This window comes from Saccopteryx bilineata, chromosome 2 (genome assembly GCF_036850765.1).
Source record: "Saccopteryx bilineata isolate mSacBil1 chromosome 2, mSacBil1_pri_phased_curated, whole genome shotgun sequence".
Taxonomy (NCBI): Eukaryota; Metazoa; Chordata; class Mammalia; order Chiroptera; family Emballonuridae; genus Saccopteryx; species Saccopteryx bilineata.
The window spans coordinates 143,219,335-143,241,474 of NC_089491.1; the positions used below are offsets into that span (position 1 = coordinate 143,219,335).

The 22,140-nt window shown below is 35.6% G+C and overlaps 1 protein-coding gene across 16 annotated transcripts in view; it reads right to left on the reverse strand.

Moving 5' to 3' along the window:
- The window catches only part of KIF21A (kinesin family member 21A), a 156,465-nt gene that overhangs the window by 20,886 nt on the left and 113,439 nt on the right, over nt 1-22,140 (reverse strand). For 8 of the 16 annotated variants that reach the window (XM_066258099.1, XM_066258103.1, XM_066258097.1 and 5 more), the window contains 14 exons: nt 21,748-21,947; nt 20,561-20,668; nt 17,698-17,766; nt 17,388-17,602; nt 17,083-17,236; nt 16,428-16,622; nt 15,917-16,018; nt 14,795-14,960; nt 14,296-14,316; nt 9,811-9,871; nt 9,127-9,181; nt 6,345-6,559; nt 3,548-3,655; nt 2,041-2,169 (listed from right to left, as the gene is read on the reverse strand). In XM_066258099.1, the coding sequence (XP_066114196.1) occupies nt 2,041-2,169; nt 3,548-3,655; nt 6,345-6,559; nt 9,127-9,181; nt 9,811-9,871; nt 14,296-14,316; nt 14,795-14,960; nt 15,917-16,018; nt 16,428-16,622; nt 17,083-17,236; nt 17,388-17,602; nt 17,698-17,766; nt 20,561-20,668; nt 21,748-21,947 (1,798 nt within the window). The remainder of the gene's footprint in view (nt 1-2,040; nt 2,170-3,547; nt 3,656-6,344; nt 6,560-9,126; nt 9,182-9,810; nt 9,872-14,295; nt 14,317-14,794; nt 14,961-15,916; nt 16,019-16,427; nt 16,623-17,082; nt 17,237-17,387; nt 17,603-17,697; nt 17,767-20,560; nt 20,669-21,747; nt 21,948-22,140) is intronic. The other 8 variants (XM_066258111.1, XM_066258105.1, XM_066258104.1 and 5 more) reach the window with 2 other exon arrangements.

Sequence of the window (22,140 nt, forward strand, 5' to 3'; positions counted from 1 at the left end):
TACACCACTGCCAGATTCTTTCCATTTAATTGACCAGTACCAGAAAAGTTTTCCCATTTCAATAACTATTCATAAATCTTATTCCTTTTGATAATTAGTTTAGATTTGGATTCTAATGTGGCAGTTGCACAAATATATTACATGTTTGAAAGAAAAGCAAATTGCTCATTATTGAATAATCTTTGAATTTTAACTTATCTTAAAAAGGAGTGCTGACTAGGGAGCCCCTTAGTGATATCTGGGGAACTTCAGTGGGATTTAAAAATAGATGACCCACTCCAGTCAGCCCTATCCTAAAATCTCCAAGGCTGCCAGTGAGTCTGGCTACTATGAAAACCTGTTTACCTTGGATACAGAGGCGGATTTAATGGCGGGCGCACGGGGCGTACGCCCTGGGCCCCCACTACTGAAGGGCCCCACAAAACCCCAACTTTACATTTTTTTCTAATGACACCAAGTTTGGTTTCATATGTGCAATTTTAACATTAATAGTACATAATATTTCTTATTTATTTAAAAATATGGTTAACGTGTATTTTTATTTTCCCTGTCTCTTCTTTTATAAGGGGCCCAATATTTTCTTCTCTGTGGGGGGGGGGGGGAGGAGCTCAACCGACCTTAATCTGCCTCTGCTGGGAGACTAGGTTTGGGGAGAATGAGAAGAGGGCAGTGCCGCTGGCACAGAATGGAGCCAGAAACAATGTGTGCAGGATCTACATGTAGCTGACGAAACACACTAGTCTCAAGTAGGAGCCCAGAAGAAAGTAATTCAAAAGGAAGGAGAGTGCTTGAAGTGTCGAGTAGTCAATTATTCTGTTTTTACTTTCAAAGATGACAACCCAGCCAAATTACTGATAGCTGATAAAACAGTTCAGTAAAAACAGGTGAAATTGTCAAGATTATCAAAAGACTGACAGAAAATTTTATGACTAAGTGCAAGGTAAAGAAAATTTAGTAATTCTTTGTATCACTAGTGAAAAGTGACTTTCCCAAAACATCCCTCGTGTTCTTCTCCTCTTCTCAATTAAATCAGAGTAACACATAATATTTACTTATCTAGATCAATTTAAAGGACATGTCATCCACTGATTAATCTATATTAAAATCTAATCAAGAATTTATTGATAAATTAAGTAAATTAAGTTTTTTTTCAAAATGACATTGTGTTTGTCTATGTCTATAGAGCCATTTAGCATGATTTAAACATGCCAAACATCTCAAACAGAATCCAATCAATTTCAGAAATCATTGATATATATACAGATATTATAACATAGAAAACAAATAATTGGGATGAGAGATTTGATGTCTAGTACAAACACATACAATGTTATTCAAAATCAAAGCAGATAAATCAAAGTTAATAAATACCTTATGGTAGCGTTGTTAGTATTGAATTTTTGCAAGAGAGATTCTGGCTCAATGTGAGAATACTTTTTCATGTCATATATAATGAAAATAATATTTTCATACCCCTCCAACTTCTCTTTCCCCACCCTCAGTCACATCTCCTTCACTCATAAAAGGTACTTTTTTATTCCAACAACACGATTGTTGACATTTTCTGGTGAATCTGTATAAAACAACTAAATGATAATAACATGTTCCACATATAACAGTGATCTTTGTAAGCTGGTATATTCACCAAAGGTAAAATAATTTGCCTCTTTTTAACTCAGGCTACCCATATCAAAAGCTTTTGTATGCTCACAGAAGCTGAAGAATCCCAAGAAAATAAAATTTCAGGTGGTCTCAAAGATATTTCAAATCTAATGTACTTGTAAAAGAAAGAGCAGGAAATGCTGAAAGTATAGCAACGCAAATCTACAACAGGGAATAATGTTCAGCAGGAAAATAATTTTCTGTAATATTGTTTCTATGGTTCATTTCCTGTTGGAACAACACATAAAATATGGCAAGAGTTAACAAGTCAGACTCCATCTCCCACACAAAGAGATGGCTAAATGTTTTCTACGGACTGTATTGAAAGGTTCAGAATATGGTAATAAATCATTGGGGCTCTTTTCCATAATGACTTACTTATCCTGCTGAACTGATGTGTTTCCCTGAGAAACAGTAAGACGATTAAAAACATTCAGTTCATTACGGGGCCGGCTTGGTGGGGAAGAAGGAGGTGAAAGACTAGCCTCTGAGGTTCCAGAATCTGAGCTATAAGAAAAAAAGAACATTAAATAGATGGCTTAATGGTTTATGATGTGTTAGGAATGTTAAATGAAACATGCTTTTTTTAAAAAGCTTTTTATTAGAGAATTCCTTCCTACTTTCCTTCCTTCTTTCCTTCCTTTATTCCTTCCTTCTTCTTTACATTTTGTTTTGTAAGATAAAATGCACTCTGAACAATTTTTTTTCCACTGAATTTTGTTAGATCGGCCACAAGATGGCATAGAAGAAAATGTTCTATCTGCCAATCTCTAAAGTTAGTACAAATAAAGGAAGCCAAATTTAAATTTATACAATTTAGAATTGAGACCAAGTTGCTCATTTTCCAGACAAGAAAATAGACCCAGCAAATTTAAGAGTGATTTGCCTCCTCAATTGATTCATTCATTTATTTTTAAATTATGTATTTGCTCCATCCCCTATTTCTCAATTATTATTGAGGCATCTGATTCAGTTGATACAAACAAATCACATCTTAAATAAAGGAAGCAAGGATGATTAGAAGGATAATTTCCGTGACAGGCAAGTCAGCTAACCCCGTGGTCAAGGTAGAGAGTGTGCACGCTGGCACAGGGAAGGGGGATGGGACAACGCCGTCCACTCAGTTACAGAAAATATTTGAAAACCTCTTTTTATATTTATTTTTATGTTAAAGAAATGAGCCTTACCAGTACTTAAATATAGATTGGCACTGATATTCTCACTCAAGGTCACGTCAAAGATCCACCTGCCACATGCAACGCATTAGGTGACCTGAGACAGAGGTGGGTGTGCCAGAGTAGAAGGTGACAATGGCTCCAACCCACTCACGCACCTTTCCGCATGTTGTACTGTTGCTATTTACAGCTGTCCAGTGGGTCATCAAACTATATTATGTGTTGCTAAATAACCCTCACAAAACATGCAAACAGCTTTTAAAAGATTTTAGCAAAACACCAACTAGGGATAATAACAATTTAAACAGAAGAACAGCAAGAAAATGGCCGAACTCACACCCCCTTCCACACTAGTTTTTGTCAACCACTTTAAAGGTGAAGTCAATGTAGTTTTATCAGATCAAAATTTTTCTAGAAGACTTTGATTTAATAACCCTCTCCTCAAGTGTACATTTACTCTTACAATAATATACACAATACATAAGAGTATACATGATCAGGGACAAGTGCTCAAATATTTTTACAGAATGTGTGACCAAGAAATTTAGAAGACCATTTAGTTAAGCCAATAGCTGACCTGATTGTCTCGATTAGTCATAAACACAGAGCCAGCCCAAATCTGGGAAATAATTTCACTCTTGTCCTTTGGCATCTAAGTGGAGCAAACATTTTATACAATCTAGTTAAAGAAAAAAGTATAAGTAACTTACTGTTTTTGTTCCCTGGCTTTTGATTTTTCTGCTTTTTCATATGCCTTTCTCCTGGTTCCAGGAGAAGGCTCTGGTAGCTTTTTTTCTGATAGAGATGACTGTCTGGAACTAAAATAGAAAAAGATTCAGTAATAATCTTATTTTAAATATGTACATATAACTTTATTTGGCAGATATTCAACTTAAAAATTTTAATACATTAGCGTTGGCTGGTTAACACAGTGGTAGAGCATCGGCCCAGCATGTGGAAGTCTCGGGTTCGATCTCTGGCCAGGGCACACAGGAGAAGCGCCCATCTGCTTCTCCACCCTTCCCCCTCTCCTTTCTCTCCATCTCTCTCTTCCCCTCCTGCAGCCAAGGCTCCATTGGAGCAAAGTTGCCTGAGCACTGAAGATGGCTCCACGGCCTCCACCTCAGGCCTCCACCTCAGGCACTAGACTGGCTCCGATTGCAGATGGGCCAAGCATCGCCCCCTGGTGGGCATGCGGGGTGGATTCCAGTGGGGCATATGCAGGAGTCTGTCTGTCTGCTCCCCCCACCCCCGCAACCCCGCTTCTCACTTTGGAAAAATGCAGGAAAAAAATTCTTTCAATAGATTAATAGCTAGAACTTGAGAAGGATTACTTGAAAATAAAATAAATAAAACTAGGATAAAAATTATTACGAGTTATTTTTAGTTAAGGGATACTTAACTATACATTTCATTTTTAAATTAGCTACCATTTGAAATAAGTGCAAACCCATTGTTTTGAGTATAAAAATTAATGTTATACTGCCAAATGGCTAAAATAAATATTTTATTATAAACAAAAGTGTTTAAGTTCAATCAGAATTGCTTCAGTTGAAGAAAAAAATGTCTTCACAGTTTTTCAAGAACAAAAATATTAGAATATCAGACTATGAGAAGCAATGAGATTTAATGAATTATATTTAGACATAATCACACAAAAAACCACAATTATTTTAATTAATTATTTTACTTAACTTGTAACTAACAAATTTTTGTAATTAAAATATTCTTGTCTTATAAGTTTTAAATGTTGAATAATAAACAATTTAAGACTATAATTTTTGAATATGGTAGTAATAAATTTTAATTGAAAAAGTGAATTTCTGCAATTCTTGGCTAGTTATATTAATAAGAAAAACAGATCCACTGAGGAATTAGAAAGCAAGAGCCCTAGAAAGGGTTACATGATTTCTATTTGGGAGCAGAAACTAAGCATAATCAAATGTTGTGTGCCTAATTTTTCTAATCAGAGGAAATAAAATTTTAAAACTTCTGCATCATTTAAATGATAAGGGCCACTTGAGCAAATTATTTTACTTTATGTAACAAAAGTCATGTAGCAATGGCTTATAAAAGTTACTGCACCAAGCACATGACTAGCTCTTAAATTTGTGTATCTGAATTTATGAAAACTTGAAAATAAATCATGCAAAGAGAGAGTCCAAAGGGTATTTTTTTACCACCTGTCATGAAGGATACATTTCTAAAATGAAAGAGAAAGGCAAAAAGAAGGTATTACCTGAATCTGGATTCCAGGAGAAAGATTTAGTCTTGAAGTTCCAAAAGTCTACTCATCTGACAGACTATGCTGAACACATGTGGGCTCCTAAAATCTGTTCTCAGTTCTCTCTCACTACCTTCACCAGAGCATTTCTTTTTACTGCCATCTTATCAAAAAAGCACTGAAGCCATAAGCTATACTGGTTAGCAATCTCTAAGAGCAAATCCAGTAGTTAATTACATAGGCCACTTCAAGCACATGCAAGAAAGTTCTGTCATCATTAAAATTAATTCTGGAACTAAAAGTTGCAGATGGGCTTACTGATTGTAAGACAACAGAGATATCTTTGTAAAATGTATGAAGTTATAGGAAACAGAGATATTCAAGAGGGGAAAGTTTGTTATATTTTATTATGTGCAGAGTCATATAGTATGTGCTGTTTGGGGGGCAGTATTTCTCAATGCTATCCTGTATTCATCCCATAAATCATTGCTAGACTATATATGAGGGTTAGTTGGAAAAATATTTAAATCTTTACCAGTGAATGACTTATCTAATTTTAATACAACATTCAAAACTCACACACATATACACACAAACTGACCTGCATAGGGAATCTTTATCCTCAAGAAAATAGTGAAAAATGTCTAAATAAGGTTTGTCTCAAGTAGAACGTTTTTGTTCAGATCATCATAGATGGGAGAGAGAATATGCCCTCCTTCAAATCTTTAATAATACCAATAAAAATACTGTGTGCAAATACTCATGTCAGAGTAATGTGCTCTAAGGCAAAATATGAGGAAAGCCCAAAATGTATTGTTTGTAAATCATATTTCTCTTTTTCTTTAAAATGGTCAGCAATGGTTTATTATCCTTACCACGCTCTTAGAACTAGGACATACATAATTTAGAGCTAATATAAGTCTTTAAAGTTTCTTTTTTATATAGTAGTTTTATAAGTATAATATCATATTAACCTAATTTAGGTAGTGCTAAATAAATTTTACCTGCAATTCATAACTCAGTCTTTATAAAAATTATAATTCTACAAGAATAACTTTAAAGTTGAGAAACAAGATAATGTAGTTCAACAAAGAACATTTCCATCTCAAATCATTTTGAATGTCTAAAAAATTAGGTGAGATAAATACCTAACAGAAATTATGTCAAAAACAAGAGATCTTATTTACATAATTCTTTAAAATAGAAATAAGAAATTAGCAACGTGCATATTAAAAAAAGAAGTGCCAAAAGAAAAGAAGTTAGTGTAGCCGGGCCAGACTTACATGCTGCCTATCTTAGAAGGAAAGCCAGATTGGGGAGGGAGTTCTTTTTCCCTAGCAGAAGTACCACTTGACTCTGTATCCATTCCAATCTCTTGCCCTTCCACGACCGGTGTAAGAGGGCCAGGCAAGGAAGCATCTCCTGTACTAGTATCTGAGGCTAGTTCACTGCTATCTGCATACAGCAATTCCATTTGAGTGGTGGTTCTCCTTCGGGCCTAGTCAGAGAATGGAAAGAAGAGCAATCAGGAGCAAACTTTTGCACAGGTGATGATTAGAGCATAGAAACTTAACATTAGTTATAAATAGGTAAACACATTTAGTGTATCTTATCCTAGCAAGGATGTCAAACATAGCTTGTAAAACAGTGACAAGCCAGAGCCAGATAAGACCTTTACAGGCCATAATAATAACCAACAGTGTATTTGTACTTACTGTACGCCAGGCACTGTTCGAAACACTTTTTAATATTAGCATGTACTAACATTATCCTAATTCACAAATGAGGCATAGAGAAGCTAAGTAATTTGCCCAATGTTACACAGCAAGTAAGTGGCAAAGCCAGATTAAACAGTAGGTAATCTGCCTTCAATTTTACTGTGCGATCCTGCTACTCATGGCCAGCTCCCTCTGCATTTAATTAAGAAAGAAGAAATGAAACCAAAATATAATTGCAGGGAAGCACAACTAAAATTTACCCATGCTTACTTTATTAATAGCAATTTTTACACCTGATTCTCAGTTGTTGCTCTCTGTTGCCCTGATGTTTTCTCTGTGTGTTTAATCTGCCTACTGGGTAACTCAAAACCAGCCTGCCAGTTCTGGGCAGCATGGTGAGCAGGTGACCGGTATTTTCCTAGAACTTAAACTCACTGTAAGTGTTTCCTTCTTTACCCTTGAGAACCAAGTGACTTGCCTATTGTTGCTCAGATCTGTTGTTATCACAAAGGAATTAACAGGTAATCATGGTGTTTACAGATGGTAAGCCTCTAGAGAGCAAGCGCCCTGTTTCATTCCACTTTATAAATCCCCCCCCCCCCGGACTTCACACAGTGCTGGTGTACACACCTATTTAAAATATATAGTCAACTTCATTTGTTCAATGAGGAAACATAAATGACATGAGATTCCTCTAGGCATCTTTGCAGTTCAAAAAAAATAGTAGGTAGTGCTCCAGAAAACTAGGGGAGAGAAAGCCTGCAGCCAGGTTTCTACACCATCAGTGGCACCACTGCCAAGGGCCCGGGGCAGAGAGGAGTCATTTTCTTGGGAACTTCTAACACAGTAGTTCTTTTAGGAGATGACCTTTAGGCCACCACTTGACTGTCCCTCTGATGCCCCATAAGAACAGGAATAACTAAGCTTTCACAGGGCTTGAAAGATGAATTTACCCAGTGGTGGGATTCATTAACAACCAGTTCTCTGCCCTAATGATTGTTTTAAGTATAATGTATATAATATATATATATATATACACACACACACCAAAAGGTGGTTTATTATTTCATGCATTTAATACTTAAATAAAAACAATAAAAAGAGGTACACGGAATTAGATTATAAGAGTTTTAAAATATTAATAAAAAATATTAAATAATACCTGATGAAAAACAATAAAACTGTTATTTAAGATATTTCCAATGACAGCTTGTCACCCTCTGGTTGTTTGGCACTTTTTCTCTTTACATTATATGTTTGTTTACTGAAGTAACAAACACAAGGGAATTAAAAGGTAGAATTTCATCAAAGGTGTAATGAGTTTTATGAAATGAGTAAATAAATATTACAAGCATAGTTCTGTCAAACCTTTTTCACCTATGGATGGAATGAACATCACTACGGGCGCTTTGAGTACACTGTTGTGCAGATGGATGTTAAAAAAGAGTAATGAATGTAAATTTGTAATTTCCACATTGGGCTTCTGCCCAGGCGCCCACCTCAGAGAGAACCCTGATTACAAGTGCCATTTTAATAACAGGTTCACCAAACTCAACAAAAAATTAGGTATCGGTTCTGCTGAACTGGTGCAAACTGGCTGAATCCCACCACTGAGTTTATCTTGAGAGATTCTCTGCTCTGCTTAAGACGGGATCCAAACTATATTAGAATATTTTCTTAGAGCTTTGGTAACTCCTGCTTAGTCACTTAGAATAATAAAATACCAACAACCCGCGGCTCAAGGAGCTCACAGAGAGCCTGGAGATGGTTTCGGATTTGTTTGCCCAGTGTTCTAAAGATAAGAAAATTCTACATAAAAACTCCTATCTAAGGCTTCTCTTCAATAACCAAAGGATCTGGCAGCCTTAGTCCTACACTCCATCATGGCAAAAACGAGCAAGATGGGAGTGGTAGCTATTTGCCTTAGATGGGGTACGCCATCTTCAGGTAATGATAATGACTCCAACTCATGATTTTAAAACCAACCCTAAAGCTATCTAGTGAGAAAAGTATAAAGTACAATAAGTAGAAGAGTACAGCAAATTCCACAACAGAGAAAAGTTTTAGTATCACTTTTTTCAAAGGTGACTATCATAAAAAACTACCTTTCTTATACAGGGACGCTTTGGTCAGAGCATGCCTACTTGCTAACCAGGAAGAAGACTAGACCTGGGGTGGCGAACACGCGCTACGGTGTGCAGACCAGGCATTATGGAATGGTGCACCTGAAACTGATGCGTGATGTTATTAACCAATGTCACCCCAATACATTTGATTTAAAATAGTGATAACAGAGAATAGTGGAAATAAAACATTTATCCGGCATTTTCCATCCCCTGCCCTGTACCTTGTTTTTAGGTTTCACTTCACCACAAAGCTTCATAAGGTCTGAAGACAGCGTGCTATATGCAAATAAAGAACCACAGATTAAAGGGGAACTTATTATACAAAACTGTATGTCCTCTACATTTATAACTATGGAAAGAAATGTGTATATATCTATCTATAGAAAACAAAGAAAGATAACATTTAAATCTAAAATGGACTAATTTTAAAAAATCATTTTCCTTACTTAAGTATTCCAGTAGTTTTATTTTAAAATATCTGGTGGTTAAGCATGACTCAGTTTGCTTTCCACATTACTGTTTTTAGTGTTACTTGTTTAGCTATAAAATTCAAAATTACTTGTTTTATAAGGGTAATTACACTGCTCATAAAAAATAGGGGATCAGGGAATGTGCAGATACACCAGTACTTTCAGCCTTTTGTACAGTGCATTTTCACCAATGAAATAAAAGTTGGTTTTGCATCGTATTTGCATAATTGAACAACTTTCTTTGACTTGTCATTTGCTTTTCTGATGTTCTTGTTTAATAAAAAAAAATCAAATGCTTTTTTTTTATCACTTCATATTCATTTTGAAGTGATCCCCTAATTTTAGTGAGCAGTATATTTAAAGCAACATGATAAATGTATTAAAAATATGACAGGAACAAGTAAAACCTATTAAGTTCCCAAAGGTTCTCTTTACCTTCCTTCTGATCCTGGGCTGTTTAAAGGTGCATCCTCATCAGTACTATCCTCTGCATTTTCTAAAGAAAAAAAAAAGTCCAGAATATAAATATTATTCACATGTCACAATGTCAATAATGCAATCCCTGTGCTACAATAAACGTGAAACCAAACATTCAATATGGGCAATTTGGTTTTAGTAACTGAGTCAAAACAGAAATATAAAAAAATACTTCCAGAAAAATCCTTTGATTGCCTGTCCTAGGATTGTGAAGAAAAGCATATTCAAAATAAGAAACCCACAAATTTGAAAAAACATAGAACAACATTCATAGGATGGAAGTAAAGTCATGTATTTATCAGAGTACACATAAATATATTTCTTCAGAGGATGTATTTATCCTCTGCCATCTAATTTTTTGAAAACCCACTGAATAAAACACAGAATTAAAGGAAATGTCTCATGAGCCAACTTCAGAAACTGTATGTGTAAACACTTTTGCTATACTTCATCAGTATGTCAACCGACTTAAATATTTTCTTTTACTTTTTATCACAAGTGCTGTATTTTTTTCATTTTTCAAAAAATATTTGCTTTTAATTTTTTAAATTTTTGTTACAGTTGACATTCAATATTATATTAGTTTCAGGTGTACAGCATAATGGTTAGACATTTCTATTCCTTTACTTTTATTTTTGTTTTCAAGTAGAGAAAGTATGTTTGTGTGTAGGTATTCAGAAGTTACACATAAGCATGCAGCTCATTCACGTGGACACAAAAGACGAAAACAGTAGGTTTGCATGCAACGGTTTTATAAATGAGTGTAAATAAACCACTGCTGTTCAGAACAACTCTAGCAAGCTAGTAAAAATAGAGAAGAAAAAAAAAACAAACAAAATTAGTAGAAGTCATTAAAAGTCACTGAAAGTAAACTATTTAAAATGTTGGTAAGCACATAACATAGGTGCAGGGTTTCAAAACTACACTCCACATTGTATTATAAAATCATTCCACAAAACTAAATAAAGCAGTATAAATATTATAGATTAATAAAAATATGAGTCATCCCCTTTTAGCTTTTAATTTTATATCAGATGGGTGGATTGTGAACATGAGTCAACTAACTCCTTTCTCTGGTGAACACCCTCACTGTTAGCAGATACAAGAGTAAATCAGTAATACTTAACAGTATTATCTCAAAAGGAGCCCATACAAGGGTGTTTACTTTGAAGTGAAGAAAATGGTGGTCTTGAATGCAACATATATCTCTAAGCCCACCGTTAGAAGGAGGCTGAAAGACTTGCTTCACAGAGAAGATAATTGAGTGCTGAGGTGACTGAATGAGCTGATAATATAGAAAATGGGGTTATAAACAAACAAACAACCTAGCCTTTATTTTCCCATGTGTAAAACGGACTGAGATCAACTAGGATCGTTCTCGTAGGAAGAAACAATTTCAGGTTCAACATTATGTGAGCAGTTAGTAAAAACTACTCAGCTCCTGCTTGTGTATCTATGCCTTATTTAGAGATTATTACGGTTTGATATAACCAACCTGGCCAGAGGTTAGAGGCACCACCCACACAGTCACCTCTTCAGGACTGAGTTTAGTAAGAACATTATAGTCATCTGGACAGCAGGACCCACCATCACCTCACTGTCACACTCTCAACTCTGAAAACATAAATCCAGCCCAATGCCAGCTTCTTTACTCATCACCATGGAATTAAAGCTAGTGACTTATAACTCCCAAATGCTTTAAAGTTCATTCACATAAGTGCACAACAAAGTTGCACAATCTCACTTCACTGGAAGTTAACCAAATATTTTTTACATCTTTTTTTAAGTGATTTTGTTTTCAAAGTTATATTTAAAAAAGTAGTGTTTATAAAAGGATTAACCTAGCAGCCTAAAGACTATTATCCTTAGAAGGGCCTACTTACAAGGTCAGACTTTGTCTGGCAAATAGAAAGCTGGCTAGTAGAGGGGCCGCAGTCACCAGTTAACTAATGAGAGTAGTTCACTGTACCCAGAATTTGTGCAAACAATATGGCTTATGCTGAATTCCTGCTTTCCTTCTGGAAGCCAGGAATCCAGGCGTTTACTAGACAGAGGGTATCTATGTGACCAGTCCCCAGTAAAACCTTGGGTGCTGAGAGTCTAAATGGATTTCCCTGGGCATAAACATCGCACACATGTCACTACCCTTTCACTCCAGGGAGAGAAGTACAGTCTATGTCATCTCTCATGGGAGGGAGACACATAAAGAAGCCTGGACATGGACTCCTCCAGACCCTTCTGTGTCTTTCTCCCTAACTGCACAGCTATGTGTCCTTCCTATGCTCATGGATCTTTGCTGTGAATAGAATACTGTGAGCCCCATAATTCTGCCAGCAAATACCTGCAAGATATGGATGATCTTAGGGATGCTAACCCAGTAAGGAAAATGAAGACGTTCTTCAAAGGTGACAAAACAAGCCTATTAGCATGAGGTGTTGGCCCTGGCTCACCCTCTAGCTTTATGTTCCCTCGTTCGTGTCATGTACTTGTTGCGCCAGGGCACCCATCTATCTGCTTGAAGACCTCATGCAAACAGCATCATGGCTAACTCTTACGCTGTAACTCAGTCACTGCCTGGAGTCACTCTGCGCTAGTCCCCCTCCCCCCTGTCTTTTGCCTGGCTCTTTCTTCCTTGATGTTTCAGCTCAAACACGACCTCCTCATTCTTGTTGGGTGGCCTTGTTCGGTGCTCTTCTAACTCCCTATATACATACCTCAATCACCACCCTCACTGTAATGTATCATAATCTGTTCATGGTCTGTCACCCTCAGCAAGACCAGAGGGCAACATTCTGTGCCTTACTCATCTTTAAATCACAGCACTCTGCCCAATGCTTGAACTAAAAATGGAGCCAAATAAATGAGTTTTTGTTTTTTAGCAAAGTATGTATGACTAACTTCTGCGGGTTTCATTTCCATTTTTTTTCCTTCCATACTTTTCCTCCAAGCACCTAGATTTATGGCTCCAATACCTAGGGTAGACTTCTGCAATAAGACATAGGTTATACCAGTTAAAGGGGTTGCAACTCTCTGCTTCTGATCCTTCTTCAAACTATAGATAATTGAAAATTGTGAAAAAGTAAGTGCTCAATTAGCAGCTCAATACTTTCTGCACAAAAGGACATCAACGAGAGCACTGCATTTTTCTTCCAAATTAAAAGAGATCATGGACTTAAGTAAGAATTTATAAGGTGAGCTCCTAAGAGGAGGAAAAGAAGGAAAAATGGGAGTAGGAGGAGGTAAAGAAATGTACTGATAACACATGAAATGGTAAAAATTCTGGTTATAATCCAGAAACTTGGGCAGCTTTGGTTAGGATATAACAAATCCTACTTTTTCTATCTGTACTTGTTACAGTTTGAGCAGCTTAAAAGCAGTAGCCTTTCCATGTCTATATTATATGGTTGATATCAAAGAAACACTACTCTGAGATTAACATGAACTATAAACATTGTAAAAATCGCATAGCTCGTGTATTTTATTTGTGTAACATTTAAAAATAATAAATTCAGTATCATAGTTTATATGTATTCTAGTGACAGAAAGAGGTAATTACATTTAATCTTTCAGTTACATTCCTCTTTCAAGGTAAAGCATTTAGAAAACTCTGACAACTGTATGATCAGAAAAAAAACAAAGTTCAGACCAGATTGCAAAATAATTTTAATTAAATATAAACAGCTCCAAAATAATCATCCAGAAAAATTGCAAGGTATAAAATTGCGCTAAGATGCCTGGTCCTTTAATGTGTGTAATCACTAGGAGAAGCAGAGATACTACTAATCGGTAGATGCAGGTCATGTGAATGCTGTAGTGACAAGAGAAGGTTGAAAAATCTTCATATACAATGATCCATAAAGCCCCTTTTAACTTAAAAATATGTTATGATTTTAAATATTGTTTCAATCTGTTTGTATAAAATCCTTGGAGAGTTTTATTCAATTTACAATATTAAAATATATGTGCTGAGTCTTATAAAAATTAAGAACAGCTGAGAATCTAGCAGACATATACCAAAGACAAATATACACCAAAGATATATATCAAAGAAAGTTATTTATGAGATTGAAACAACAGATATAAGTTAACAGATATATATATATATATTTAAAAACTAAAAAGAAATATATACTCCACTTTATTCCTATAAGAAAGAGAAAGAAGGGCTTACAAAACTGGAGCCATGACTGCAGTTCAAATGTTCAAAGGAAAAGTAACGAAGGCATACTTCTTTAAACAACTGAAGAATTTTTAAAAGCAGGAATGTATAAGAAAAACAAAAGACTTAGTATGTTTGTGGTCATGGATACATTTCAAAAAAGATCATGCAAAAACAGGGGTGGCCAATAAACATTTTAAAAATAAGATGTACCACAATTAGTGTACATGAACAATTAGTAATTCATGCAGCTGTAGGGTACACAGAAAGCTAAACATACTTACCTAACGGTACGCTATCTAGATCTGTGTAAATAACAGCAAAAAGGAAACAAAAAGCAATACTCTAATCAAAAAAAATCCAATGTTAAGAACTCCCACATAAAACAAGATTATGGTACCATTTATAAACTATGCAGAATAGATGCCATAACAAAAACTTAATGATTTTTAAGGCAGTTAGATATGCAGAGTCAAGTAATGACAGTTGGCTAATATTGTAAATAATTTAAATAACCAATTCATCCATTAGTTGATCTTCATCTATAAAAACTAACTTAATGAGGTTAAGTAAGCCTTTTAAGTTGTAATCATTTATTGAAATGATAATAATTATACCCCCAAAAATGTATACATGCAAATTAAAAAAGGAATAATTAATAAAAGAATAGGTAAATATAGCATCTATTCAGTGAAGCTATAGGGGAAAGAAGTTTATAGTACTGCATACTCGAAGAGCAAAGCTACCATGCAATTCATTTAACTAAAATTTAGTCCCAGTTACCTTGTAAAGCATGGCCTAGTAAAGCATCTAGCTCAGGATTTAACTCTGCTTTCTCTTTCAACATGTGGAATAAGAGCTGGTTTTGTGTAGCACTGGTTATTTCAGTTTGTTTAAGCCGGCCTTCGAGTACTTTAATTTGAGCCTCCTTCTGGGCGGCCTGAAGACCCTGTAACAACACCGAAAATATAAATAGAAATATCTTAGGTTACACAAAACAGAATCTACCATACAAAAATCTGTATCAAATAGCAAGTGCATATAATCTATGAATTTCAACATCAGATAGACCTTGATTCATCTCAACTCCTTCACTTACTAAGTTGATGACCTTGAGCAAGTTACATTATCCTCCTGATTTTTAGTTTTCTTAGATACAAAATGATATGAATAACACCTACTTCCTAGCACTTGTGAAGATTAACTGAGAACATAACATAAAGTGTCTAAGCACAACCCTAACATGAGAAAAAAAATTGAGTCAGACAGAAGTTCCTTATAGGTGACAGATTAATTCATTCACACTCAAGAAGGAAGGGTGTGGTGTGCAACTGTATTTTTTCCATTCTAATTTTTTTTGAACTCTAAAGAATCAGTATTCAACCAAAGTTATGATACCTGATTTGTTTGCAACCTGAGATTTTTCTTTTAATTTTTCCTTTGTTAAAGCAAAAGAGGAATTAATTACTCATTAAGTTGTTTATTTGTTCTAATATAAAAACACAATAGATGAAAAGTTAATGGACTCGACCTAAATACTGCTGACTTTTCTTAACTCTAAAGAAAGATGAAAGGGCCTCGCCTATGGTGGTGCAGTGGACATAGCACCATCTGGAACGATGAGGTTCCTGCTTCAAAACTCGGGGCTTGCCCCGCCAGGGCACATGTGACAAGTAATAAATGAACAGCTAAAGTGGAGCAGCTACTTCTCATCCCTGCCCCGCTCTATAAATCAATAAATAAAATATTTTTCAAAAAATAAAAATAAAGAAAAGTAAAAGGAATACTTTCTAACTTAAAAGAATCTTCCTCTTTATCACAAAGGAAAGGGTCACTGGAGAAAGATAAACAAAACTACAATGAATTAATCAAAACTTAGGTTTTCAATAATAGTGTTGCCCTTACCTTATTGATGCCCATTGACAGGAAGTGATCTAGCAGGTATCGGGCTTCTGTGAGTGTGCACGCATTAATGACTGCAGTGACATCTAGTGTTTCTCCTTCTTCCTGCATCAAACCAGCATATGATGTAACATTACTGTGAGCTAACTGTATTTAAAATGGAAGGCAAATGTCTATTGTTTCACATATTTATTTGACAGTAGTAAGCCAGCTAATGAGACTCCTCAGAATAGTGTATAATATAACCCCTACACCAAGAAATATATGGTCTAGTTGAAAAGATAAGACACACTGAATTCAAGGTGGATGAATACATGATATATATCTTTTACAAACAATACATAACATTACAAAAATGAACAGAGAGATCTGGAGAGCAGGCAGGAAGTGGTATTCATACAAATAGGAATCATTAAGTCAATTTTAAAAATCCCTTCATATAAAAATTAAAAATGCCTTTAATAATAAAAAATACCTTTTAGTAAAGTATAAAACATTTGCTTTAATTACAAACCTTTGCTTCTTCCATTTGCATGATGTTGGCTTGACAATCAGAAATACTGTCATTGATGTAATCTATATTGGCAGTTAATGATTCCATCTCCTCATTGATGTTAACCACATTTTTATCTCCCTCTCCACTCTCCTTGACTATCTTTTCCCTTCTTTTTGAAAGTTTTTCTCTTCTTCTTGTGAGTTCTTCCCGTTGCTATTGAGGAAAAAAGGTTAGATTTTAAGAAATGATATTCATCTAGGACCTTAAGACTATTATGTTAAGTGAAGTAAGTGAGTCAGAAAAGGACAAAACTGAAGGATTCCACATGTATGAGGTATGGAAAAGAGTCAAATTCATAGAAGTAATAAGTAGAATGGCTTCATTATGCAAGATAAAAACATTCTAGAGTTCTGCTATAAGAACTATAAGAACATTGTGCTTACAGTTAACAATACTATGCTGTACACTTAAAAATGTGTGATGAGTATAGATCTCCTATTACCTGTTCTTACCTCAAATGTTAAAAAATGATGTTCATCAATTTATATACAAGGCAACCAAAACTCACTGAAAGAAACCTTGTTAAATATTAAAATTACCCAGGGAACTAATTTGAAAAACTGAAAATTAACGGCCAGCTAAAGGAGAGCCTATATGCTCCTATTTTCCAAACCTTGAGGAGTCTGTTCATATCGGCCTCCATATTGGAAATCGTCATTTTCTGCATGATGATGTCTGTGACCCTGCGCTCAAGAAGCTGCCACTTCATGCGAGCCGTCTTGGAAATAAACACTCGGCCAGTCAATCCTTTCCTCTGGTATTTTTTTCTGTAATCATATAAAAAACAGACAAACATAATGACTCACATGCTTATTTGATTGCGTGCTAGCAAATACTATGCTGTTTCTCAATTAAATCCAACATTTAGTAATAATGCCACAAAGATTGTGTTAGGAGGAACAGAAGAATCCAGTTGACCTGGTGCCATTTGTTGTGGGCGTTGGTAAGGCCTGGACTCTTGCCACAGGAATTCTCATTTTCTGCTGAGTTCCGGCCCTCGATGCATCTGTTTCTACAGCAGCTGCACTGGAACCTGTGTCCTGAACAGGGGTGTCAGATGAGCTCAGCTTCCGAGTGACTTTCCCAGCCACTTTATCTGACATTGGTCTGACTTGCCGACGAAGAGCTGTAACCTGAAATGGCAACAGAGGTTGACTCATTCCCTCAGTCTATAGAAATACATAATTTATCTCAAAGTCAGAATGTTTCCTCCAAATGCCTCACTTGCCTCTTCGGTCTTGCGACGAAGAACCACTTCTTGGTTTCTTTTTTGGGCTTCCAGAAGTCTAAGTTGATGCTATAAAATAATATGAATAAGTTAAAATAGTAAACTGGAAGATACAATACTTCCTACTCCTACATTAACATATTCCTGATCCTGCTGAGAACTATAGGAGTTCTTAGCAAAATCTGAGCTAACAACAACCATACATCCATTATTACACACATACATTTTATTCCAATAAATACAAATGTATATTGATTAGCTATCTCTCTCTGAAAAATGAAAAGCTATCTCTGTGACACATACTTTTATTTAACGAACACTCAAATAGTACTTACTATATACAAATACTTTACTAAATGCTTTACAACTATTCTCATTTCATTTTTGTTAGACATTTTGTTTGTTGGCTGGGTACACACAGGAGGAAATATAGCTTAGAATTTTTTTTTTAAGTGAGAGGCAGGAGATAAAGAGACAGACTTCTACATGTGCCCCAACCAAGATCCACCTGGCAAACCCCATTTGGGGCTGATGCTTAGATCAACTGAGGTATCCTCAGTGCCTGAGGCTGATGCCCACACCATTCAAGCCACTGGCTGCAAGACGAGAAGAGACAGAGAAGGGGGAGAGGGCAGGGAAGAGAAGCATAAGGTCACTTCTCATGTGTGCCCTGACCAGGAATCAAACCTGTGAATTCCATATGCTGGGATGACGTTCTATCTACTGAGCCAACTGAACAGGGCCACAATATTTCAATAGACATACTTTACAATATGGACAGTCATTCCAAACACTGCTTTAAATGTGGGAGAACATAAATTAATTGTGCTAGCACTTTATAATAATTTTGAACATGTTGAATAAAGTAAACTGACAATAAAGCATGTTAGTATTGGCTATTAGTTTGTTTCAACATGCTCCCTATGATACAGATAATTAATTATGGATTATTTGAAGCCATTTCATAAGGCTATAATTTAGGGAAGACTTCTGAATTAAAACAACATAGATCCTAATTCTGGATATGTCATTTATGCAACTATATGATCTTGGACAAAGTTTAGAAATTGAACTTAATTAAATTTTGTGATATAACAAATAACTCCTTGTGTTTTGTATCCTAAATTCAAATAGATCATTCATCTCATGCTTAGGCATATTTCTGTGTCACCAGAAGAAAATTCTTAGAGTAAAGTATTTTATCTTATCACCATATCTTATTGTCTACAATAATGATCAACATAGAGGCAAACTTAATAAATCTTTTTGTAAATGAATAAATTACCAAAAACTAAAATTAACATACAGTTTGAAACTTGTTACCACATTATATTTCATCTTATTAAAAGTAAAATCTTAAACATCCATATTTTTGTAAGTTGTACAAATATACTTGATTCTCTAACAGTTCAAAGATGAATATGACAGGAAACAATATAGAAAGGTCAATATTCTCACAAACCAACAAATAAAAAAGAGAAAAGGAATCTGAATGTTAGCTTTGTATGTAATTAGCCAGCCTCACACATCTTTATAATAGAATAGTATATCATATATGATCATATGTTATAGATAAGATTCCCATGAGTTAATTGTTCAATATTGATCTCTCTATATTTTATATGAATTAGTAATAAAAATTAAATAGCATATATTGTATAAGGCAATTGTTCCTGTCATCCAAAAGTTTTCATTAAAAAAAAATAGCCAGGCCCTGGCTGGTTGCCTCAGCGGTAGAGCGTCGGCCTGGCGTGCGGGGGACCCGGGTTCGATTCCCGGCCAGGGCACATAGGAGAAGCGCCCATTTGCTTCTCCACCCCTCACCCCCCCCCCCTTCCTCTCTATCTCTCTCTTCCCCTCCCACAGCCAAGGCTCCACTGGAGCAAAGATGGCCCGGGCGCTGGGGATGGCTCCTTGGCCTCTGCCCCAGGCGCTAGAGTGGCTCTGGTCGCGGCAGAGCGACGCGCCGGAGGGGCAGATCATCGCCCCATGGTGGGCAGAGCGTCGCCCCTGGTGGGCGTGCCGGGTGGATCCCGGTTGGGCGCATGAGGGAGTCTGTCTGACTGTCTCTCACCGTTTCCAGTTTCAGAAAAATACAAAAAAAAAAAATAGCCAAAGTGTAAATAATTCAAAGGTCTGTCCATCAAGGAATGAGTAAGTAAAATGTGTCCTGTCCATACAGCCATAAAAAGGAATGAACTACTATTACATGCTATAACAGGAATTCACTTTGATAACTTTGTGCTAGAAAATAAGTCATCAATAAAATATATTATGATAGCTCTGGCTGGTTGGCTTAGTGGTAGAGTGTCGGCCTGGCATGTGGATGTCCCAGGTTCGATACATGGTCAGGGCACACAGGAGAAGCTACCATCTGCTTCTCCATGCCTCTTCCTCCCCCCCCCCCCTTCTCTCTTTCTCTCCCTCCCCACCCCCTACAGCCATGGCTGGATTGGTTGGAGCACATCAGCCCAGGCTCTGAGGATGGCTCCATGGAGCCTCCAACTCAGGTGCTAAAACTAGCTCAGTTGTAAGCATTGCCCCAGATGGCAGAGCGTTGGCCCCAGATGGGGGTGCCAGGTGAATCCCAGTTGGGGCACATGCAGGAGTCTGTCTCTCTATCTCCCCTCATCTCACTTAGAAAAGAAGGATAAAAATTTTTTATAATATTAGTGTTTTTAATAAAGTTTTATACTGAATAACTATAATCCACATACTATAATAAACATCATATGAAATTAATGCTTATTGTTCTTAGCCTGTCTTTAGTAGTTACCATTATCAGAAAATTTCCTTCCATTTATTAAACAATTTTGATTTATGTACAACATTCGTATATAACTGAGAGGTAAAATTCACTTACATCTCTTTTACGTTGATCTTTTTTCAACTGAGCAATCTCTCTGTTTCTTCTAGACTCTGTCAATCTGGCTTTTTCTTGTTCCTCTTTCATCTGTTTCATTAGGCGAACCTAAAATATTAAGTAAATATATCTATTGGAATTACCCTGTTATAATATTCATTAAATAAACCACATGCATGGAAGTAAGTTCTGAGAATTCTGAAATTTAGCATACAAACATGTGGAGGTTTGCTGCATTTCAAACGGTCAATTTTGATATTTGTGAATTTAATACATTTCTATTTCTAATATATTTATAGTATGTTTTTATCTAGTTGCTTAGTACTCTACCATTTTTACATTCAGCATTCAGTCTTTATATGAATGAATTTTTGGTACTTACTACTAGTATCTGTGCAACCTTGAACAAGTTACTTAACCTCTTTAGGTTTTGGTTTTCACATATACAAAATGGAGATAATAGTTCTATGGTAGTGAACTCTAATGAGAATTCAATGAGTTAATATCTGAGCAGAGTTTATAACAGTGCTTGGCTTTTATTATATTTGGCATATAGTAAGTGCTGAATAATTTCAGCTCTTGTCGCTGTCATCAGCAAATACACAACATAATAACCTACTTCCTACACATTTTCACATTTGCTATTTTAAGAAAACAACATTGATTTTTATGCCAAATGTTAATAACTGATACCACAATAAAAACAGGTAACAAATCAGGATTTATGTACTCTCTTCAGTCTAGGGAAGAACATTTATACTTTTCTATGCATGGGAATAATAAACATCAAATTCAAGATGGTTGTTACCTCTCAGGGAAAGAGGAATATAATCAGTAAGAAATATAAAGGTGGCTTTGAATATATCTGTAATGTTTAATATCTTAAACATTTAGCATGTTTGAAATATTTTATATTTTTGTTGACCTCATGTAACATTTTTAAAAGGAGAAATATGCACCAAAATCTGAGAAGCCATGTAGACCACATGCTTTTCAGCTTCTCTGAAGAAAGGTTTGAGAATGTATGACTATAGAAAACAATTTCTAATTGCCCAAAGGAAGTAGTACATCATTTGTAAGACAGGGTTACCTTTTATTGAATATGGAAAGAACAGCAATAATTTTTTTTGTCTCAAATGACACTAACATCCTCAACGTCAAACTTTAATGGAAAATATAATCAATACCTTTGTTTTTTTCATTTCCATCACATCCTGCTGCAATTTCTTCAACTGCTTTTCATATTGAGACTGATTTTTAAGCAACCTTGCATGCTCTTTTTGAGCTGTCTGAAGTCTCTGCAATTCTTTATTCATGGTTTGGAGTTTCTTTTCATATTCAGACCTAACTTTTTTGGCCTTTTCTTCTGAGTAAGATTCCACCGAGCCTAAATGATCAAAGGATATTTGTATTTGTTTTTGTGAGACACAGATGGTTATTTCATGGATTTACAACTCATGACTTTAAAGAAGAACCACCTCCCCAACACAAACCAGGGTATCTTTGAATCACTGTCTCTTTTATTATCTACTCTTAACCTTTTTTAAAACAATTATTCAAATCTTTTTAATTGAGAAAAT